Below are 21201 nucleotides of genomic sequence, written 5' to 3'. Positions count from 1 at the left end.
CAAACCTCAACACTGTTCTCCTGCCTTCAACTCTCCCCCTCTGTTGCCTGTGTTTTCTCGCGTGCTTTCAAACGGGGTGTCCTTGGAGGCCGCCCCAGGTTCAGGCCGCCCCCAGGGTGAGGGGAACCGCGAGCCATCACGGTAATGACGGTCTTTAACCACCACTTTTAGTTTAACTGAAAGCAACTTGCTGGTGGTCCAAGCACCCCACTGATGAGTGCACTGTCTGCTTTTCACGTCATGGGTGCAGAATAGAGATGAAGCCACCTCTGGACCCTGGAGACCAGCCTCTCACCTTCTTCCCAGGCTCCTTGGATGCCAGGTGCAAAGGTAGATGCACATGGTCTCTGCGTCCCCCAGGATGTGGTACCTTCTTTGTTCCCTAGCTCGCACCCTCTGGTCCTGGCAAGCAAGCTTCTGACTTGGCTGTCACCTCCTGGGAACAGTGACCCCCAGGCATGAAGTTTGTGGGGGCCTCATGAAGAGCACTGAGCTAACCAGAAGGCTGGAGCCCTGGGTGCTGGCCCTGCTGCCCCCTCACAGGTAGGTGGCTTGGGCAAATCAAGGTCTGAGCATATTTCTTCCCCTGAAAAATGAGAGTGGTAACATTTCCACCCCAGAAAGCTCGTTTGCACCTCTGATTGCTTCTCCAGTCCATCTACACAACACCAGAGATGTACTCTAAAATGCTTGCCTAATCATGTCATTGTCCCCTCAAAGACTCCAGTGGTTACTGATAGAGCCCGGATCTCAACTCAGATCTGACACCAATCCTTCCTAACTACACATTGCTATTTCCCTTCGTATGCTAATGCGCATCGCCCCCCAGCACATCACCTCCCAGTTCATCACCTCCCAGCACATCACCTCCAACACATCACCACCAGCACATCACCTCCAACACATCACCACCAGCACATCACCACCAGCACATCACCTCCAACACATCACCACCAGCACATCACCCCCAACACATCACCACCAGCACATCACCCCCAACACATCACCTCCAACACATCACCTCCAACACATCACCCCCAACACATCACCACCAGCACATCACCTCCAACACATCACCACCAGCACATCACCCCCAACACATCACCACCAGCACATCACCACCAGCACATCACCTCCCAGTTCATCACCTCCCAGCACATCACCTCCAACACATCACCACCAGCACATCACCTCCAACACATCACCACCAGCACATCACCACCAGCACATCACCTCCAACACATCACCACCAGCACATCACCCCCAACACATCACCTCCAGCACATCACCTCCAACACATGACCACCAGTACATCACCCCCAACACATGACCACCAGTACATCACCCCCAACACATCACCTCCAACACATCACCACCAGCACATCACCTCCAACACATCACCACCAACACATCACCACCAGTACATCACCACCAGCACATCACCACCAGTACATCACCACCAGCACATCACCCCCAACACATCACCTCCAACACATCACCACCAGCACATCACCACCAACACATCACCACCAGCACATCACCACCAGCACATCACCCCCAACACATCACCTCCAACACATCACCACCAGCACATCACCACCAACACATCACCACCAGCACATCACCACCAGCACATCACCCCCAACACATCACCTCCAACACATCACCACCAGCACATCACCACCAGCACATCACCACCAGCACATCACCTCCAACACATCACCACCAGTACATCACCTCCAACACATCACCACCAGCACATCACCTCCAACACATCACCACCAGCACATCACCTCCAACACATCACCACCAGCACATCACCTCCAACACATCACCACCAGCACATCACCTCCAACACATCACCACCAGCACATCACCACCAACACATCAGCACCAGCACATCACCACCAGCACATCACCCCCAACACATCACCTCCAACACATCACCTCCCAGCACATAGCCTCCCAGCACATCCATCACCTCCCAGCACATCACCTCCAACACATCACCAGCACATCACCTCCAGCACACCACCTCCCAGCACATCACCTCCCAGCACATAGCCTCCCAGCACATCCATCATCTCCCAGCACATCACCTCCAACACATCACCAGCACATCACCTCTCAGCACACTACCTCCCAGCACATCACCTCCAACACATCACCTCCAAACACATCACCACTAGCACATCACCTCCAACACATCACCACCAGCACATCACCTCCAACACATCACCACCAGCACATCACCTCCAACACATCACCACCAGCACATCACCTCCAACACATCACCACCAGCACATCACCTCCAGCACACCACCTCCCAGCATATAGCCTCCCAGCACATCCATCACCTCTCAGCACACCACCTCTCAGCACATCACCTCCAACACATCACCACCAGCACACTGCCTCCCAGCACATAGCCTCCCAGCACAGCCATCACCTCCCAGCATACCAGCTCCCAGCAGCCCCATGCATATGCACATCCTGTTTGATTAGTCTGGGATGTGTACCCACCTGGTCGCTCACCTCTCTACCCCTCCCCTTCCCACCCTCCAAGTCTTACCCATCTGTTAAGCCCTGGTCAGCTGCCATCTCCTCCAAGAAACCTGCTCCTGTCTCTTCTGTCTTCTTCACCTCTTTTATCTTACTTCAATTGTAGCATTTTATTTATTAACTTTTTAAAATATATCTTTATTGATTTCAGAGAGAGGAAAGGAGAGGGAGAGAGAGAGAGAAACACCAACGATTAGAATCTTGTCATTGACCAGCTGCCTCCTGCATACCCTCAACTGGGGGTCTTGAGGGAATCGAGCCTGCAACCCAGGCATGTGCCCTGACCGGGAATCGAACTGAAATCTCCTGGATCCTAGGTCAATGCTCAACCACTGAGCCATGCCCAGCTGGGCTGTAGCATTTTATTGATTTAATTTATTTAATTAATTTTAGGTGGAATACCTGTGCACAAGATTTTACGTGCAATGGTGGGTTCTGGACCCTAATCAAAAGGTGATTATCCAGAATGCCCCGGGAATTGAATCTTTCTCTCCCTTGCAGAGACCCCAGACCATGTTTTAGAGCAGGATGTTTCTCTTGAGAACACCTATTTTGACGTTAATTCCAATGAGGTTCGATCCTTGGAGAGCTGCTCAGCCCTGGCCGATTGTCTCCCACTGCGAACCCTGGTTGTGAGCGCCCAGCTCCTTCCCAAGCTCCGAAGGCAGAGTGAGCGCTGCAGACACTCTGCAAAGGGAGGCAGGCTTCAGGAACGCAACACAGGCACAATCTCTCCCGCTCCCAGCAGCAGGCCAGGGGCCTCTGCAGCAAGGTCCCCCAACTACTGCGAAAGCATCAGGAAAGTGAAGGCTGCGAGGGGAAGTCCTTCCTACAACAGATGCTGGTGCTGTCACCAACGACCCCGTGTAGTGATCTGCAGGCTATATGGTCATGTGAACAGAACAAGGCAGGTCAGTGTTTCTAAAATACTACCTTTTGTGTAAAAATGGGGGGATATAGCTAAATATGTATTGCTTATATTTTTCAAAAAGAAACAGCAGCATGACAAAACTAATAAAAATGGTCACCTTTATATAAAGGAAAGGAATAGAGGTGGCACAGGAGGAGAAATGAGTTTTCCAAACTCTGTTCCATGATTTTGAAACCGTATAAATTCTACTCATAACTAATGAAAGAAAACAGTTAAATCAAAACAGGAAAATAATGAACACGCTCCAAGAATTGGAAATAAGTGGAAATGAACGTAACTCTATGTCAGGTCGGTGCATAATCACGGAGGACGATTTCAGGTGGATTTAGAGCAGTTTGCTGACTGTGAGATATACTGTGAAGGCTTTTCTAAATCCCTAATAATTTTAAAACTGTAATCAATAGTTTTATTGTTAGCAGTAACGTCAATATCGTTTTTTGGCAACAGTTATAAGCATGTTGCATGAGGCAAAAAAATGACTTCCTCCCCAATCCGCAGTTCTCCAGTTTAGCTCGAGTCCTCTTGGCCGGTGTCAGCGCCTAGGACCCTCTGTCGCAGTGGCAGGAACCAGCCTGTCTTCCTCCCTCTTGTGTCTCCAGGGCCTGGTTCATGGTAGGCCCTCCATGAGAACCTGTTGGGCTGAAATGAAGCTCAAGTAACCAGGATTCTACTCAAATTAGCTTATCCAATATCCAAGAGGCCTCTGAGACCTGTTGCTTATCCCTGGAGGCCTCCTCTGTTCTTGTCATAGCACCACGCAGGACTCTTGGCCTCAGTCTACCCTGTGGACCAGAGCTCTCTCCTTCTGCCCCTTAGCTCCCAACCCATGTTCCCTTCCCATTTACCCATGTCAATAGTCATTTACTTTTTTTAAAAATTGATTTTGGGGGCGGGGGGAGAGAAACATCGATTTTTTTGTTCCACTTATTTTTTTATTCATTGGTTCCTTCTTGTATGTGCCTGACCAGGGATCGAACCCACAACCTTGGCGTATCAGGACAACGCTCTAACCAACTGAGCTACCCGGCCAGGGCTAGTCACTTACTTTTTGCAAAGGGATTTTTACATCGATTATTTCATTTAACCCTCTCCTTAACCCTACTTTAAAGCTCCGTTTTACAAATAAAGAAACTGGGATTTGATGACGTTACCTGTCAAGGCCCACTGCTGGTGAATGATGGAGCTCAGTCAGAAGCCCTTTGGGCAGCTATGGATTCCAATCCATTGCTAACCATGTTGGCTTAAGCAAATCATTTATTAATTCTTTCATTCGCTGACTCAAAAACCATTTATAAACCATTTATTGACTGTGTGAGGCACTGTGTTGGTGGTAAGAACACAGAAGTGACTAGAGAATATATACACCTTTCTACAGGGATAAGCGAGGCTCCATTTCCCATCTGTCGAAATGAGAACAATAGGTCTTAGCTCAAAAGAAGGATTACTCAGAGACTGAGATAAAACAATACCCATATAATTAAACTATGTATTTATCATATATGTAGATATAGGAGGACAGTTTACACCAAAAGGCTAGGCAAATCTTTGGGACACCCATGATACTCCCAGATGCCAGAAGGACAGATTCACTAGAGGCCCTGGCACAGTGCTCCCTCTTTCTAGAGCATGTACATGCAGAGGTGGTTGCTAATTTGGCCCGGGCTTTCCCGGTGCAGAGCAATGAGGAGTCTCTCCCACAGTGTGAGACAGAACCAGGAACGTGCGCCAACTATCTGTAGGGTCCAGGTAAGTGCCTGACACCCCGAGAGTGTTCTCACAGGTGATCCACGTTAGGATGTCGACTTGAGTGATTTTAAACTCATGGGCTTTCAAGACAGATCGATCTGGGTTTGAGTCCCACCCTATCCTTTGCTAGCTGGTGACTCTGGACAAGTTCCTTACCTGAGCTGCTTCAAGTCAAAAATAGGCGCAATACTAGGCCCTCATAGGGTTTCTGGGAAAGTTCAATGAGGCCATGTTTACAAAATGCTTATTGCAGAAGCTAGCACCTAGTGGGAACTCAGTGAGTAGCCCCTACAGCAAGCTGCTTCTGCTATCACAAGTCTCGGGGCCTCTCCCTCGCCTGCAAGATGCATTTCCCTTCTAGAACATCCAGGGCAGCCGAGGAGGTATCGGATGGAGAAGCAGAAGTGACCACACCAGTTCCTACCCTGAGCCCCGGCGCAAATCTCCCTCGGCAGGGCTCAGCTCCAAGGAGTCCAGCTGGGTGCATCTGGCTGGGGAGATTAAATTATTTTTGAATTCCTAACTGAATGTTCTTTTAATGGAAACTTAATGACAGGCATTGAAATAGATTTCCTCCATAACCCCCCTCCCCGGCGCCCCCCTCCTCGAGGCCCTGTGTTGCGCAGTTCCCGATAACCTTTATTCCCTACCCCTGGACTTTTATCTCCCCAGTGACAAACAGCCCTTGCTGGACAGAAAGAGGAAATTCCAGTCATTGTTCTCAAACTTCTGGCTTCCAAAATAAAATGCTCTATCTCCCCTGTCAAGCTTTGATTGACACCCACTTCCTGTCGTGGCAGACAGCGGCCCAGGGGCGGGGCCAGGCTTCCTTTGCTTCAGAGGTTTCCAGAACTTTCATTCCAAATGGGGGAAGATTCCCCAGGCTAGTCACAGAGTCACCTTGCTGGGGACCCAGCTCCCTTTTGATGAAAAGTCCCCAAGGCAGGCGCCCCTCACCTGCCCACACAGTCCACCAGGGAAGCTGTTCGGGGGCCTGTTCCCCAGCCAGTAGCCATGGAGACAGACACTCTGATCATCTCACTTCTTAGATTTGGCAACCAAGAGAGGACCTTTCCCTCACCCTTTCTCTCTGGAGGAATCAATTCTTAGACAGTCTCCCAAATCTCAACTCGAAACATCGGAGCTTGAGCCAACCTAAGTCCAGGAAGATAAACCAGCATCGGACTCTCCAAGTCAAAATCCCCATAGCAACAGAGATAAATCAGGCAAGTCGGGCAGAATCCGCACCAAGGGAAACTCTGAACCTGGGCATGCATCATGGGGTGCAGTTGTTTGTTAGGGAATAAGAAATGCTGCGTTCCTTCAGCATTTGTATAAATGGATAAATCGGTAAGTGTGGTAATAAGGCCCACCAGTAGCAGCAGTGCTGATGTAGTCAGGGCCTACTGGGGACAGCGGCCCACACTGGAATAAACAGCCTGCCTTTAGCACCGCCAAGTGGGCCTTCCCGAACCTTCTGTTTCCCATGAATTTTCTTGACTCACTGAGCTCCTATGCTCTGGGTAACCTTCTCTCTGCAAATGTCCAGGATTTTTATGCTGTTTGGGGGTTCCAGCCACCCCTTAGGCTGTACCTGGTAGAGGGGCATTTCCAAGGGCTTTTTCTGATGTCTGTTAATGGTTGCTGGAGGGTCAATGGGAATTTACATTAAAAAGGAGACCCCCCCCCCCAAGTGGCAGAATGCCTTAATTCTAATAAAGGAGTATTTGGAAGCAGACAAACTTCCATCAAACAGCCCAGAAACAAATGCCAGTCACAAAGCTTCCAGTTGTAATTCGGCATCCTTAACAATCAAAAGAAACAGAGTGTTTCCCCGGTTCCTTTTACTTCCAGCAGTCCCCAGGCACGCTGCTAATGAGAGGCACAGACCAAAAGGAATGTGTTCTGATGTGAGGGGCCCGAGTCCGCTCGTTTCTCTCCAGCTTACAAAGGGAGGAGAGTCCTAAAGCCTCATTACAGTGGGCCAGCAGAGAGTGCCAGCTCCCTCAGGCCTGAGATACCTGGTTTCCTTTAGCTTTATCAGTAGATTAAACTGCGATGCCAACACACAGGCACAGAGTAACATGCTGTGTGGGCCAGCTGCATCCACTGTTATGCCCACTGACTAATTGTGCAACCCTGAACCAGTCAGATTGCCCACTGGTCTTGGTCAGAAGCATCAGGCTACGTAGAGGGACCTGTAGAAATGCAACCCCAGGCCCAGGCAAACAAAGCAGCTGCCGCCCTATGTGCCCAGATGCACACTGGAGGGATGCACTGGAACCCCGCAGGAAGGGGGTGTCTGCAGCCGAGGTCACTTCCTCCTGGGGGGGCTGAAGCCCAGGCAACATCTGCATCCTACTTACCAGCCTCCCAGCCCTCCCGCCGCTGCCAGGAGAAAGCCCACCCTCCGCAAGAGGATTGCCATCAGTTGGTCTGTCACATGGATGCACAATGACTGACACTTTTAGAGAGAACTTGCAGTTTCAGAGATTTAATATATTAATCAGCACACTGAAAACATTTTGATTCCTGAGCAGCTTTGAGTACCATCCTCTCTAGAATACATTCAAAATGACATAGGCGGGGAACTGAGTAAGACATTCACAGTAACACCGTCCCCTGAAGATCAGTCCTTGCAATGAGTTGGTCCCTGTTAGGAAGATGCAGTACCGGCCCTCAGGGAAGGGAAGGCCTAGCACTTTCCAAACTGTAGGGTGCATCCCAGCCCTCTTCCCGTCACGCTCTCCTTTAGAAAGGGCATTTCAGCACAAACCCAGGCAGAAAAACACAAAGGTAGCTTTTCTCAGACACCTCGGAGGCACCTTCCCTTCTAAACTGACTTGACCCCTTCGGACTCCTCACCGCCTTCTTGGGAGATCAGGAGGTACCTTTTTAACGTATTTGTAACCCTTCACCCCACTAATACAAACTGAAAGAAATATCACCACTATTTTCAAACCAGGCATTCTTTCTTGCAAGAAAGTGTTCATTGAGATTCTGGATGGCGATCTAGCTTCTTTCTAAATATACCACATGAGAGCATTTGGGCCAGAACCCAACTTGGGCAGCAGAATGTGGACACACCATAAAGCAGGCTGGGCCCAGTGCTCCTCTCCACGTTGGGTGTAGAAACACAGAATCATGGACTGAGCCGTCCTTTGCTCCTCCAGAAACGCAGTGCGACCAGATTGAGGTGGGAGCTCCAACGGCCTGGGCTCGAAAAGGTCAGAGCCTCACAGGTGTCCTTTCTGTAACAGTCTTTTCTTATTGTCTGTCATTGGTTCAGTTCCTCCAACTCAGGAGACAATTTTTCCTTTGATAACAGTCAATGTTAAAATAAAAGTGACTTGCAGATGACATCATACTGTATATAGAGAACCCCAAAGATCCCACCAGAAAACTACTAGAACTGATCAAAGAGTTCAGTAAAGTAGCAGGATACAAAATAAATACCCAGAAACCAGTTGCATTTCTATACACCAATAATGAACTATCAGAAAGGGAAACTAAGAAAACAATCCCATTTATAATTGCATCTAAAAAAATATCTAGGGATAAATTTAACCAAGGCTATAAAAAAACCTATACTCAGGAAACTGTAAGGCAATAAAGAAGAAAATTGAAAGACATACAAATAAGTTGAAGCATATGCTGTGCTCATGGGTAGGGAGAATTAACATCATTAAAATTTTCCACACTACATTTATATATTCAGTATAAGTATCTATAGATTCAATGCAATTCCTATCAAGATGCCAATTGCATATTTCACAGAATTAGAACAAATATTCCAAAAATTTATATGGAATCACAAAAGACCCAGATGCCCACAACAATCTTGAGCAAAAAGAACAAAGTTGGAGGAATCACACTACCTGATATCAAACTATACTACAAGGCCATGGTAATCAAAACAGCATGGTACTGGCATAAACACAGACACATAGATCAATGGAACAGAAGAGAGTTAATTAACATTTGACAAAAGAGACAAGAACCGACAATGGGGTAAATATAGTCTATTCATAAATGGTGTTGGGAACATTGGACAGATAACATGCATAAAAATGAAACTAGACCACCTTCTTACACCATACACAAGAATAAACTCAAAATGGATTAAAGACTTAAATGTAAGGCTTAAAAACCATAAAAATCCTATAAGAAAACAGGCAGTAAAATCTCAGCCATTTCTCATAGCAGTATTTTTTCTGATATGTCTCTTTGGGCAAGGGCAACAAAAGAAAAAATAAACAAATGGGACTAAATGGGATCAGACTAAAACCTTTTTGCCCAGTAAAAGAAGCCATCAATAAAATAAAAAGACAGCCCACTGAATGGGAGAACGTATTCACCAATGGCCAATGATACATCTGATAAGGGTTTAATATCCAAAATGTATTTTAAAAAAACATATAAAACTCAATACTTCTCCAAAGAGGACATACAGATGGCCAATAGACATATTAAAAGATGCTCAACATCACTAATCATCAGAGAAATGCAAATTAAAAATCACAGTGAGGTATCACCTCAAACCTGCCAGAATGGCTGCCATCCATAAATCAACAAACAACAAGTGTTGGTGAAGAGGTGGAGGAAAGGGAGCCCTCATGCACTGTTGGTGAGAATGCATATTTGTGCAGCCACTGTGGAAAGCAGTTTGGAGTAACCTCAAAAAAATTCAAAATGAAACTGCCTTATAACCCAGCAATTCCACTTCTGGGGATATATCCACATAAACCCAAATGCTAATTAGAAAAAATACATGCACCCCTATGTTCCTTGCAGCATTATTTACAATAGCCAATATCTGGAAACAGCCCAAGTGCCCATCAGTAGGTGAGTGGATAAAAAAATCTGTGGTACATTTACACAATGGAATACTACTCTGCCATAAAAAAGGAAATCTTAACTTTCGCAACAGCATGGATGGACCTGGAAAATATTATGCTAAGTAAAATAAGCCAGTCAGAGAAAGACAAGTACCATATGATTTCAGTTATATATGGAATTTAATGGACAAAATCAACTAACAAACAAAATAAAAACAAACTCAGATATGAGAACAGAATGATAGCTTCAGAGCAGAGGGGGCTTGGAGGTCTGTGTGAAAAAGGTGAAGGGATTAAGAAAAAACACTCATAGACACAGATAACAGTACAATGATTAGCAGAGGAAAACTGGGGCGGAGGTAGGTAGAAGGGGGTAAAGGGGAGATAAATGGTGATGGAGGGAGACTTGACTTGGGGTGGTGAACACACAATACAATATCCAGATGATGTATATAGAATTGTCCACCTATATAATTTTATTAACCAATGTCACCCCAATGAATTCAATTAAAATTAAAATAACAAATAAATAAATAAAACGGACTTATCTCTTATCAGTAGAATCAAAATGAGAATACAATTTTTCCCTGATTTTATGCAAAGTTCATAACTTCTTCAAGGAGACTTTTGATTATTTCATCAAAACCATTGCATGATTTCCAGTAGCCGTATTCAAGATTCCCAGTGAGCTCCCGTGACTTCTACACGCCAGCTTCCTACAATACAATGCATGTTCTAATGCACTAGCCTCGCAGAGCTACGTGTCTTGTAGGATCACGGTTAAGGAGTTCAGGGGCATTGTGCTGGTGGACCTGGAAGGTTTTTGTCTATTTTCATAGCCCCAAACTGTTGATTGCTTCATAAAGCTTCTAGTCACTACGTATGCCCAAAGCTTTGCTTTACTTGTGTTGAAAAGCCACTGTCACATTTTAGTGTCATCTGTCTCGTTGACTTCTGACAAAATGAAGTTGGGGTTGTCATAGCCTCTCTTCATCTTGGCTCTGGCGTCTCTCTCATTGTAAAGGCACATGGCGCAGTGAGGGGTGTCCACTGCCACGGTCTTGCTAAAGTTGTGGAAATCCACTCGGTATTTCCCTTCCTTGGTCTTGGATACTATGGGAGCAAAGCGGTAGCCCCAAAGCACCTCTTCTGGGACGTAGGATGTCCGGACTTGGCAGGTAGCGCTGGTCGATTCCACGGTGCCGTCTAAGAACACCACCAGCTCAAAGTCCTGCTGGGGAAGGGTTTCTGCTGCCATGTCGAAGAAGGGGCTGTTGTGATCAATGATGTGATAAATTGTCAGTGGGGAGATGAAAAACAGGTTTTCATTCCCAGCGTCAACTACAAAGTTGATGTTGGTCTGGTCCAAAATGATGGTCTCTCCTTCGGGAGTGACCGTGGTCTTCAGGAGCTTTCCATATATGTGACTGCCGATGAGGAGGCTCTTCCTGAGGTTGGCCACTCGGATCAGGAGGCAGAGCTTCCCACCCCGCTTGCTGATCACTGCGTTCTTGCTGAACGTGATGGTCTTGGCGCGTTTCTTGGGCCTGGAGATCTTGGCGAGGATGGCACCACACATGAAAGAATTGATGATGACGCCAAGGATGGACTGGAAGATCAGCAGGAAGATGGCAGTGCCGCATTGCTCTGTCACACACCTGAATCCGTACCCAATAGTCACTTGAGTTTCCAGAGAAAACAGAAAAGCTGAGGTGAGGCCGTTGATGTTATCCACACACGGGGTGTGGTTTTCGGATGGGTGGAACTCGGGGAGGTCCTTGTGAATGTAGGCCACAGCGTACCACAGGAGGCCGAAGAGGAACCAGCTCCCCAGGAAGGCTGTGATGAAGATGGTCATCTTGTATCTCCATTTGAGGTCAAGCACAGTCGTCCAAATGTCCACGAAGAATATGAACCTCGTCTGCGCCTCCACGTTGCCAAACTCTATGTTGCACCTTCCGTCTTTGGAAACCAGCCTCGCCCTTCGCCGGGGATGCCCAAAAAAGCGGGTGATGAACCATTTCCGAAGATGTTTGAACATCCTTTCTGTCAGCACCTTTGTCTGAAAACACATCAAAGAAAAACAAAACAAACAGAATTATATTTAGAGCGGTGGTGACGTAGGTGATGTCACATGAAGAGTTGCCTATGTGCGAAAAGACATTCTAAGCAATCTGGGTTCCTGGCCGTGTGGGCAAGCTGACAAGTTTATTCTGGATACCACGATACTATTTTCATTAGACACTTTCCAGCAGAAGGCCATACGGCCTAAATATAAAGAGGAAAAGTAATTCCAATGAGATAGAAATGGAAGGAAATTAGGAGGGTTCCTGACCTTAGTCTCACACAAACTTAAAAATGTGATAACCATCCAAACCTGTACTATGATTTTTTAATATTATTCTCTCCTTTAAAAATGAGCTCTCCTTTAAAAAAATAAGTTTAGCCTTATATTAAGCAAAAATATCTGTGAAAGCAGAAGCTTGAGGGACTATTTTCATTTTTTGTAACATATAAAAACAAGTAACTATGAAAAAACAGCTCATCAAATACACTACCTAAACCATCTCGTCTACTGCTCTTGGTACTTTCATATCAAGAGAAATCTTGATTCTATTCAGTTCTCTCATTCATGAAATGAAGGAACTGAAACTCAGAAAATTTCATCCAAAGTCATGTACCTGAGGAGTGGCAGGAGGGCAACGAGAGCAGGAGGTTCCTGCTGTCCTTCCAGAGGAAACTCTACCCCACCGCGTCTCAGCTATGAAATTTTCTTTTCTAAAGTTAAATTTCCCTGAAACATTTTAAGACAACTTTTAATCAACTTCCTTTTTGCTTTCACGCTCGACGCTGTTTAGAAAGAAGTTCCTCAATGCAGTTTGGTGGAGTCCTGCCATAGGAGCTCAGAAGGTTTCTCAGTGCAACTACAGGCCTGTTTCTACTCTCTCTTCGTGATATGCCAAGCTCCCCCCAAGAGTAGCATCATAGTCACCATCAATATCCTACACTTCCTTCCCTGCTCCTGAGCTGAAGGGCTGGGGGGTCCGACTTAAATAGTAATGCTCTGTGATGGCAGGACCATGTGTTCTTCAGTCCTCTGTCCCAGCTGCTAGCACAGTCTATGTATCAGTATTTATTAAAAAAAATAAATGAAATAATTCAGTGAGTGAATTAAGCTCTTCAAATGCTATCTGATCAATGGTTTCTTATTGATGACATTATTTTGACTTGACATTTTACAGCAAAAAAAAAAAGTGAAGGGATTTTCCCCTAAACAGCCAACAATGATGACTTAGGAGTCATGAACACGAGCCTACCTCCTTCCCTAGGTGTGCCCACCCCCACTCTAAGGTGGCTCACCACGGTTAGCAATGTCTTCGTGGTATTTTTAATTAAATGCAAATATGTTTCTAAAATAGATTTCAAAACCCCCTTCAAAAATGTGTTTATTCATACAAACTAGGAAGCGAAACCAACGTAGTGATAAGTTTTAAACAAAACTGATATTCCACAGTTTCTTGCCCATGTTCTTAAACCAGGTGAAGACACCAGAAGCCAACACCAAGTAGAAGTGAAGAGAAAGCCACAGCTGGGGTGATTTGAAATTTTGAGAACTCGTTCTAAATATGTGTTTTAAAAATGCTACCAGGAGAGCAAACAGCAGTGCCTGCCCTCTCATCCCACCCAACCCTCACTGACCGCAAGTCCCCAGAGAGTATTAGGTGATGGTCGCAAGTCAGACTCATGGAGGGAGACACAGGCTCCTCTCTTCCCGGCCTCTCCCTTTTCTCCGCACACACGCCCTTTAGCCTGGCTTACATTCACGGGGGACTTTCTCCCTTTCTCGGGCTCCTAGATGCTCATACTGTTTAAAAAGCTCTTCACAGAGTGCCTCTCACTTAAAATAATAAATTCTAAAGCCAACATTTATCAAATGAATCCACATTTTCCCTTCCGTACGTTTTCATTCCTGAGACGGCTCCTAACCCACCAACTTCTGAGCACCCCCTCTTCTCCCCCAGTCCCTCTTAAATTCATTTCGCCTTTGAAGATGAAGAATATTTTGGGGGAGTGAGGAAGTACCCCCTGACTTATCTCTCAGATAGGTTTGGTTTCCATGCCTAGATTATTAATAAATATTATCTGCTTGGCCTTGCAAAGAGCTGAGGCAAAAGCACCCGGCTTCCAGTGCTTTCCGCGGATGGTTGGCACTTACCATCGCCCTAAACATGCTCCTTCCTGAAGCATCCATGGCTGGGGAGACAGGGCAGTGGTGTGGGGAGTTGGCCTCCGTGTGCAGGCTGATTTCTTTTAGACCCAGCTTAATATATTTCAGTCTTTGGTCAGTGGACTGATGCTAATTTATATTAGCTTGAAAACACTTCATTGGATAGTGGAATTGTGTGGTTTGAAGCAAAGCAATTGTTTGTTCTCAGCCCCAGCCCCAGCCTGGGTATGTATTTTATCTTTTCCAACCTCGCATGGCTTGAATACCGTCATGCTAAGACATGACAAACCACCGGCCGAGGTCCCTGGGCAGCAGGCACGTCGTGTTCCAGCATTTCTCTCCTCTCCTTGCCACGCTCTGTGGCTCGCCCCGAGTTTCCTTCGCCTAGGCCGTGCCCAATAACTTTCACCAGAAACAATTAGCTGTCACCAACCTCCCAGCCTCTCCTCTGAAACACCCTGAGATACTGAGACGTCCAAGTGCTCACCAAGACACAGGTGAACACACAGACATAGATAAGTGCATATTCGTGAGCTGAGAGTCAGCTCACACCAGGGAGAAACAAGATACCGTGTTAATCTCTCTGCACAACAGTCCCTGTTACGTGAGAAACTGAGATTGAAGAGCAGCCTTTATGGTTGGATTTATTTTGTAAAACCTGGCATTTATGAAAGGTACTTTTCACATGTACTGTTGTTTTATTTATTCAAAGAGTGAGAAGAATCATACCTAGAGAAAGCAAGACTACAAGATGAATTGTTCCTCTAACCAAACCCCTCATTCACACGGCAGTCGCATTATACACGGCACACACCCAGCGGTGCGTGGACAATGGCACTTAATCCAACCACAGACAGGGCCAATATGTACTTTTTAAACTATTGGGTGATTCGAGATTGGCCCTGGCGTCTGGGTTATGTAACACGCACAGTTTTTAGGTTGCTTTCTATTGAAATCAGTAAATCTTAATGGCAAGCAAAGGGCTGTATATTAGCTAATATTTACCAAGGTGTCCTGAGTGGCCTGGCAAAGCAAGTGAATGATTCAGGAATTCAGCATTAGCACTCTGTAAACAGCCCATTCTCAGAAAATAAACTTTTTGTAAGCTTTCCAAACAGTGAGTGTATGCTCAGCATGTAGGGTTTCAAAGACAAACAGAACTTCGTTCCTGTTCTCAAGGGGCTCACAGTCGAATAGGAAAGCGAGCTCCATAAATTGCAGTTACAATGTGGCTGGTTTGTAGAATGGCCCAAAGGAACATCTTTCTTAAGAGATCTCTGTTAGATGGGTGTCCATCCCCTGCGACCACACTTCAGCTGGCAAAACACTCATTGCCTTTACGTGTGCATTCGTGTATTAGTCTATTGCTCCCCAACCCTGATATGTTGACACGGGTACGTGTGCCAGGCACCACGAGAGACACCAGGGAAGCAGTCCTTTACCAAATGGACACAGTCCTCTTCACTGTCACCCTGAGGAAGCTGCCAGGCCCGTGTGGGGGTGGGAGATGCAAATGATCTGAAGAACAGCCTGTGTGAAGCGAGCCAGGATAGGAAACAGTGGGAGTGCTCTGGGGGGCACCTCATCTGAGGGGCAGAGAGGTGCCATTGAGGCTAAGGCCTGAAGGTGGCATTCAAGGTGCACTTAGTAGGAGCTTTATACATATGTGTTGACTGAAGATAAATAAATTAATCAATGTATGCATGAATGCAATGAGTTTGCTGTCACTTACATGGCTCCCTATAGAGATATTTTATTTTAAAAATATATTTTGATTGATTTTAAAGAGAGAGGAAGGGAGAGGGAGAGAGAGAAAGAGAAAGAGAGACATCGATTGGCTGCCTCCTGCACTCCCCCTACCGGGGACGGAGCCGGCAACTGGGACGTGTGCCCCGGCTGGGAATGGAACCAGTGACCTTTTGGTTCATGGGACAATGATCTGAGCCACCCGGCCTGAGTGCCTATAGAGGTATGTTAGAAAAGACGGTCCTGTGCGTGTAGAACTAACCACGCTGCAGCGCTGTGTTTGTGACCCAGGCAGGGGCAACGGGGAAGAGAGCCCGGAGGAGCAGAAAGAAGTGCAGGGGACAGACCACAGTGCTGGGGCCCTGACCGGCGAGGGCCCGGCGCCTGGCACACCAGGGGAGGTGGCTCTGTTGTAGGCCTGGAGGAGAAACTGGTAGAGAACACCGGTCTAGCTCTGCTCCAGAGACATCTCATTGAAATTCTGAGCAAGTCTGAAGTCTCTTCCAGTTAGCAGCCCTTCAAATTCTTTTTTTTTTTTTTTTTTTAATGTATCTTTATTGATTTCAGAGAGAGGAAAGGAGAGGGAGAGAGAGAGATAGAAACATCAGTGATGAGAGAGTCATTGATCGGCTGCAGCCCGCAACCCGGGCATGTGCCCTGACCGGGAATCGAACCCTGATCTCCTGGATCCTAGGTCGACGCTCAACCGCTGAGCCACGCCCGGCCGGGCAGCCCTTCAAATTCTTGAAAACAAACATATTCTCCTGAATCTCCTTTTCTCCATAAAAATGCGCTCTTTGCTCGCATGCAACAACCACGGCAAACAAACCCTCATCATTTTAAGTGAGGTGCGTAGGTTTATGCTCACTGATGATGTTTTAAAACCCAGTACAGATGCTGTGGCGTTGCAGGCGTTTGTGCGAGAACACACCGCTACGAATCTGGGGGTTCCCATGTTACTTACCACACTGCTTCCTTCTTACCGCAGGGTGCTCAGCAGCCGCTGCGTCAGAGAGAGTGGGGCAAAGAGACAGTGCTTCGGTTACCTCTTCTTTAGAATGATAAAGGCCATCATTTCTCCGAATAGATGAAAATACACTTACTATAGTCCACCTTTTAGTCAAACCTCTCAAAGCTCATACCCAGCTTAGTTCCCTTCAGGACATTTCTGAGTCAAGATTTTATGTCAGAGGTAGAAATATGAGTATGGGGCCTGAGCGCAGAAGTCAAATGACCTTCTGTGGTCCCCTTGCCATGGCCCTGGAGACCTAACCATAGAGAGGCATGGAGTGGGACTGTGGCACGTGGTCTCTGCCTTCTTAGCCAATAGAATTGAGCAGGTGCTCTATTTATTGAACACCTATCACGTACGTGGTGCTAAGCTAGGGGACCAAAGAGAAACAGTCCCTGCTCTCAAGTTGCTGCAGGGTGAAACAAGTCAACAACCACAGTGCAGCAGGCTGGCTGCCCTGGAAGGGTTGAGAACAGGGTTTTAAAGCAGCCACCAAAGAGGAGACCCAACTGGCCGGCGTCAAGCTGGTATTCTCCAACACACCTTTTCACGGAGCTCAAACAAGTACACCTGCCTAGCAGGACTTCCTGTTTTCTATGAAAATGGTCTCAGGCTGTTGGACGATAGCCACCCAGCTGGATTTGCAAACCCTCAGAGCCCCGAGGAGCTCCTCTAGCCCCTGAACTACCCTTTTCGTGTCTGCAGCCTATGGTGGGCAGAAGGCGCCGTTTCCCTTTTGTTGGGTAATCCTGAGAGGAGTTATCTGGGATGTCCTCAGCACTATCAGGCTGCTCGCTTGGGGTCAGCGTGGGTCTTTAATTAGAACTTGGCAAGGCCAGTGGAAACAACGTTTCCTGGCCTGGTGGGCATGTAAAGGGTCATCTGGACCTCAGGACCCTTCCAGCCTAGATTGGGGGATGTGCTTTAGGAATGTCCCCACCCTTGGGTGAGTGTCTGCACAAGCCCTCTCTACGGTGGAGCTCCCAAGTCAGCTGTGTCCAGGATGGGAATGTCACACAGGCTTTCCTGGGCACCTGCCTGCTTCCAGAGACACAAGCTTGGGAACAAGAGTCAGAGACTCTCCAGGTCTATGGGTGTCGGTGGTCTTCCAAGTCACACTGTGTCCTGTAGGTGTCTCCCAAGCCAGCTGGTCCAGCAGCATTGTCTGAGTAACTGCAGAGGCGTGTCATGCGCGGAGACCAAGAGCAGATGGGAGACCTGGTCCGGGATGTTCACGGCACAGGTCATAACCACAGGAGTGTGGCAGTGCGGACCGAGCTCCCGCTTGAGGAAGCACAGATGTGGGTATTTGAACCCCAATTCTGTCACTTAATGGCCAGTTGACCTGATCAAGCCACTCAGTTTCCTCACCTGTGAAATGGCTCTAATATTTTCAAAGGTTGTAGTGTGTTTTAAATGCAATCACATATGTAAAATTCCTAAAACACAGTAATTATGCAATAAATAGTAGGAATTGTTATTATTAATTCAGAAAGCTTGGGGAGCAGTTTGACCAGGAGTCCCTGACCCAAGCCTTTTAGTGTTTAGTACACAGAATAAAATGGGCTGTGTTGGAGATGACAGCCAAATAAAGGAGCCCGTCCTCCCAGTGTGGAACAGAATACCTGGGAGTGATAAACCTGTTTTTATAAGTGATTTGTCTATAATTGGGGCAGAAGCCTTATCTTGGAGGGGCGAGAACAGGAGAGAGGGAGTGAATTGTGGTTGGCAAGGCTGCACAGAGGCGTGGCATCCAGGGCAATGCTGTTCTTCTCTCACATAGACAGTAACTAGGATTTGATGGCATCACTGATAAAGACATGTGCCCACAGAAAAGCAGAAAAGCAGCCTGGCATCAGGGAGCTGGCCTGGCACCCACAGCTAGGTCTTGGTGTTTTCCTGTTGAGTACAATTCCACAGAACATCAACATCAGACAAGTCCACTCCATAATCACATCTGAACACAGACAAAACATGAACATTGTCCAAACCACAAAAACCAACAAATATCCCCCATTCTGGCTATAATGAAGGGACCACTGCATCTTCACCGTTAACGGCTATGGCTTCACACCAGTCTTCTGAGATGTATCAACATGTTCAATCATAGAATTACCCCTACTTCCTGCCATCTAACCCAGAGCAAAGTATTGTTTCCTTAAATATTACCCGTGTCACCTAAAACCAGCCCAAATCCTATTTCAGTGCTTTCTAACATTCTCTCAGTGAGGTTCCCCATGGTTCCTCAAAGCCATTTTGCAAGCCAATGGGCAAAAAACAGTTTCATTCTATTACTTCCAGAAGTCACACACACATGCATATGCTTTGTGCATATGTTTGCTTTTGTATCAGAATGTAAAGAATCAAGGACACAACCAAATTTAAATTAAAAAGTCATTAAGATCAGTTAAAACCTTAAAGTCAGTTAAGATCGGTTAACTTAAGTCAGCTAGGTTCAAGTTCAGGCCTTAAATTCTATCTAACTGGTTTACCAGGGCCATTGGTCATCCTGAGATAATTATACGCTCACCCCAGGGCCCTGTATCTCTTCCATGGCACCAACAGCAAGTGTAGGGAGGTATGATGTCCCATTCACTGCAGCGAGCCCGGGAGCTAGTGAAGCTGGACCCAAGCCAGGTGTCTGCAGGGCCCTACCAGCCTTTGGAGGCAGCACGTATTGCTGTGGGGTCAGAAATCTATGTCTTAGAAGCTGACACTTATTCTGGGTCTGGGTGTATTTTCAGTATTGTTTCTGTACTGTTCTTTCTAATTGTTTCTAAAAGTATTTTGGAAATGCTAGTGTGTCTCAGCTATGCAAACAAGCACCAAAAGGGGTACTTCATCTCTGCCTTATTCAGAGTTTTAAAGAGAGCAACATTTCCCTGGGGTGGTAACAGCAGAGAGAGCCCCACAAGCCAAGAGAAACTCACAGAGTTGGATCTACTTGGCTTCTATTCTAGGAACTTCCTAAGAATTCTCCTCTAAACTTCAGGAGTTCTGCATCAGACTGAGCCAGAGTTAGGGTAAGAGCAGGCAAAAGTGAAGACGCACAGCTCAAAACAAATGAAGAGAAATACCAGGACTGAGAGAAATCTCCAGAGAGTGTGAAATGGCAATGAAAACTGCCATGGAGAGCTTCAGACCCTGCTCCCGGCAGCAGGAGACAGTTGCATTCTGTGTGAACAGCGCCCCCTAGAGCACAGTGCAAATGGTATCCCAGGAGCTGTGAAATCACCCACCCCCGGAAAGCTTATAGTGTGGGCCAGGCACAAGTGCAAAATCTCTTACATGCATTAACATATTTAATTCTCACAGCAACCCTAGGAGGTAGGGACCTGAGATTCAGAGAAGCTAAGCAATTTGCAGAAGGTCACAAAGGAGAAAGCTAAGAGGGGAAAAGATCTAGAAGAACCTAGATTGGCCTGAGAAGCCTCTGCTTTTAAGCCCTATGGCATACTCAAAATAGTTAATAAGCAATGTAGAGGGGAGGCAAACATTTACTCAGAACCTACTCACTATGCACCAAAAATAGTGACTTTCCATAGATTTCCTTACTCAATGGAGAGATCACCTAAGAGGCCAAGAGCCTGCAAAAGACCAGATCTCTTTTAGAGACTGAACTTGAAAGGGAGTGAGGGCCTAGATTAGTGGAGAGGGGACAGGTTTCCAGGGACAAGGAGGAGCGTGAACAGAAGCACAATAAAAAAGGGAGAAGCCTAGTATATGGAAGGGTGAGGGCCCCATGGAGAGGGCACAGAATCGCCTGGATTAGATCCCAGGGTGCATGTTGGAGGAGGTCACAGGCCCTGATGGCACGAGAAGAGCCTTCTGGTGCCAGGCAGAGTTCGCGAATAGTGATGATGCTAAAGTAATTAGGAAGCGGCTGAGGAGGCAGCTGCAGATGTTGTTCTGTTGAGCACTGTGCTTGCTTTGGAAGCTTCTAGAGATCGTCCTGGCTTGAGCTCGTTGTAGGCAATGACCTGAGCTATGGGAAAGCCATCTGCCATTTGGAGGCATCTATAGATATGTACGGTGCAGTTAGTGCACCTTCTACAGTCAGAAGTGTGTTGTGATGGTGACGGCTAGTGCGGGAGGATGGGGAGCTCCCCCAGTGGATGGGGAGCGTCTGCCAGGGAGG

General features: G+C 46.9%; 1 protein-coding gene across 1 annotated transcript; it reads right to left on the bottom strand.

Moving 5' to 3' along the window:
• Positions 1 to 10999: 10999 nt before the first annotated feature.
• KCNJ1 (potassium inwardly rectifying channel subfamily J member 1) lies at positions 11000 to 14329 on the bottom strand. Its single transcript, XM_016204282.2, has 2 exons — positions 14294 to 14329; positions 11000 to 12139 (listed from the first exon to the last, which is right to left on the bottom strand). Exons 1-2 carry the CDS (start codon positions 14327 to 14329, stop codon positions 11000 to 11002), a joined length of 1176 nt encoding a protein of 391 aa, XP_016059768.1.
• Positions 14330 to 21201: the final 6872 nt, after the last annotated feature.

Source organism: Miniopterus natalensis, chromosome 20 (assembly GCF_054644295.1).
Source record: "Miniopterus natalensis isolate mMinNat1 chromosome 20, mMinNat1.hap1, whole genome shotgun sequence".
In the NCBI taxonomy this organism is placed as follows: Eukaryota; Metazoa; Chordata; class Mammalia; order Chiroptera; family Miniopteridae; genus Miniopterus; species Miniopterus natalensis.
Note: the sequence above shows the minus strand (reverse complement) of the source record. Positions and strands in the feature narration are given on the sequence as shown.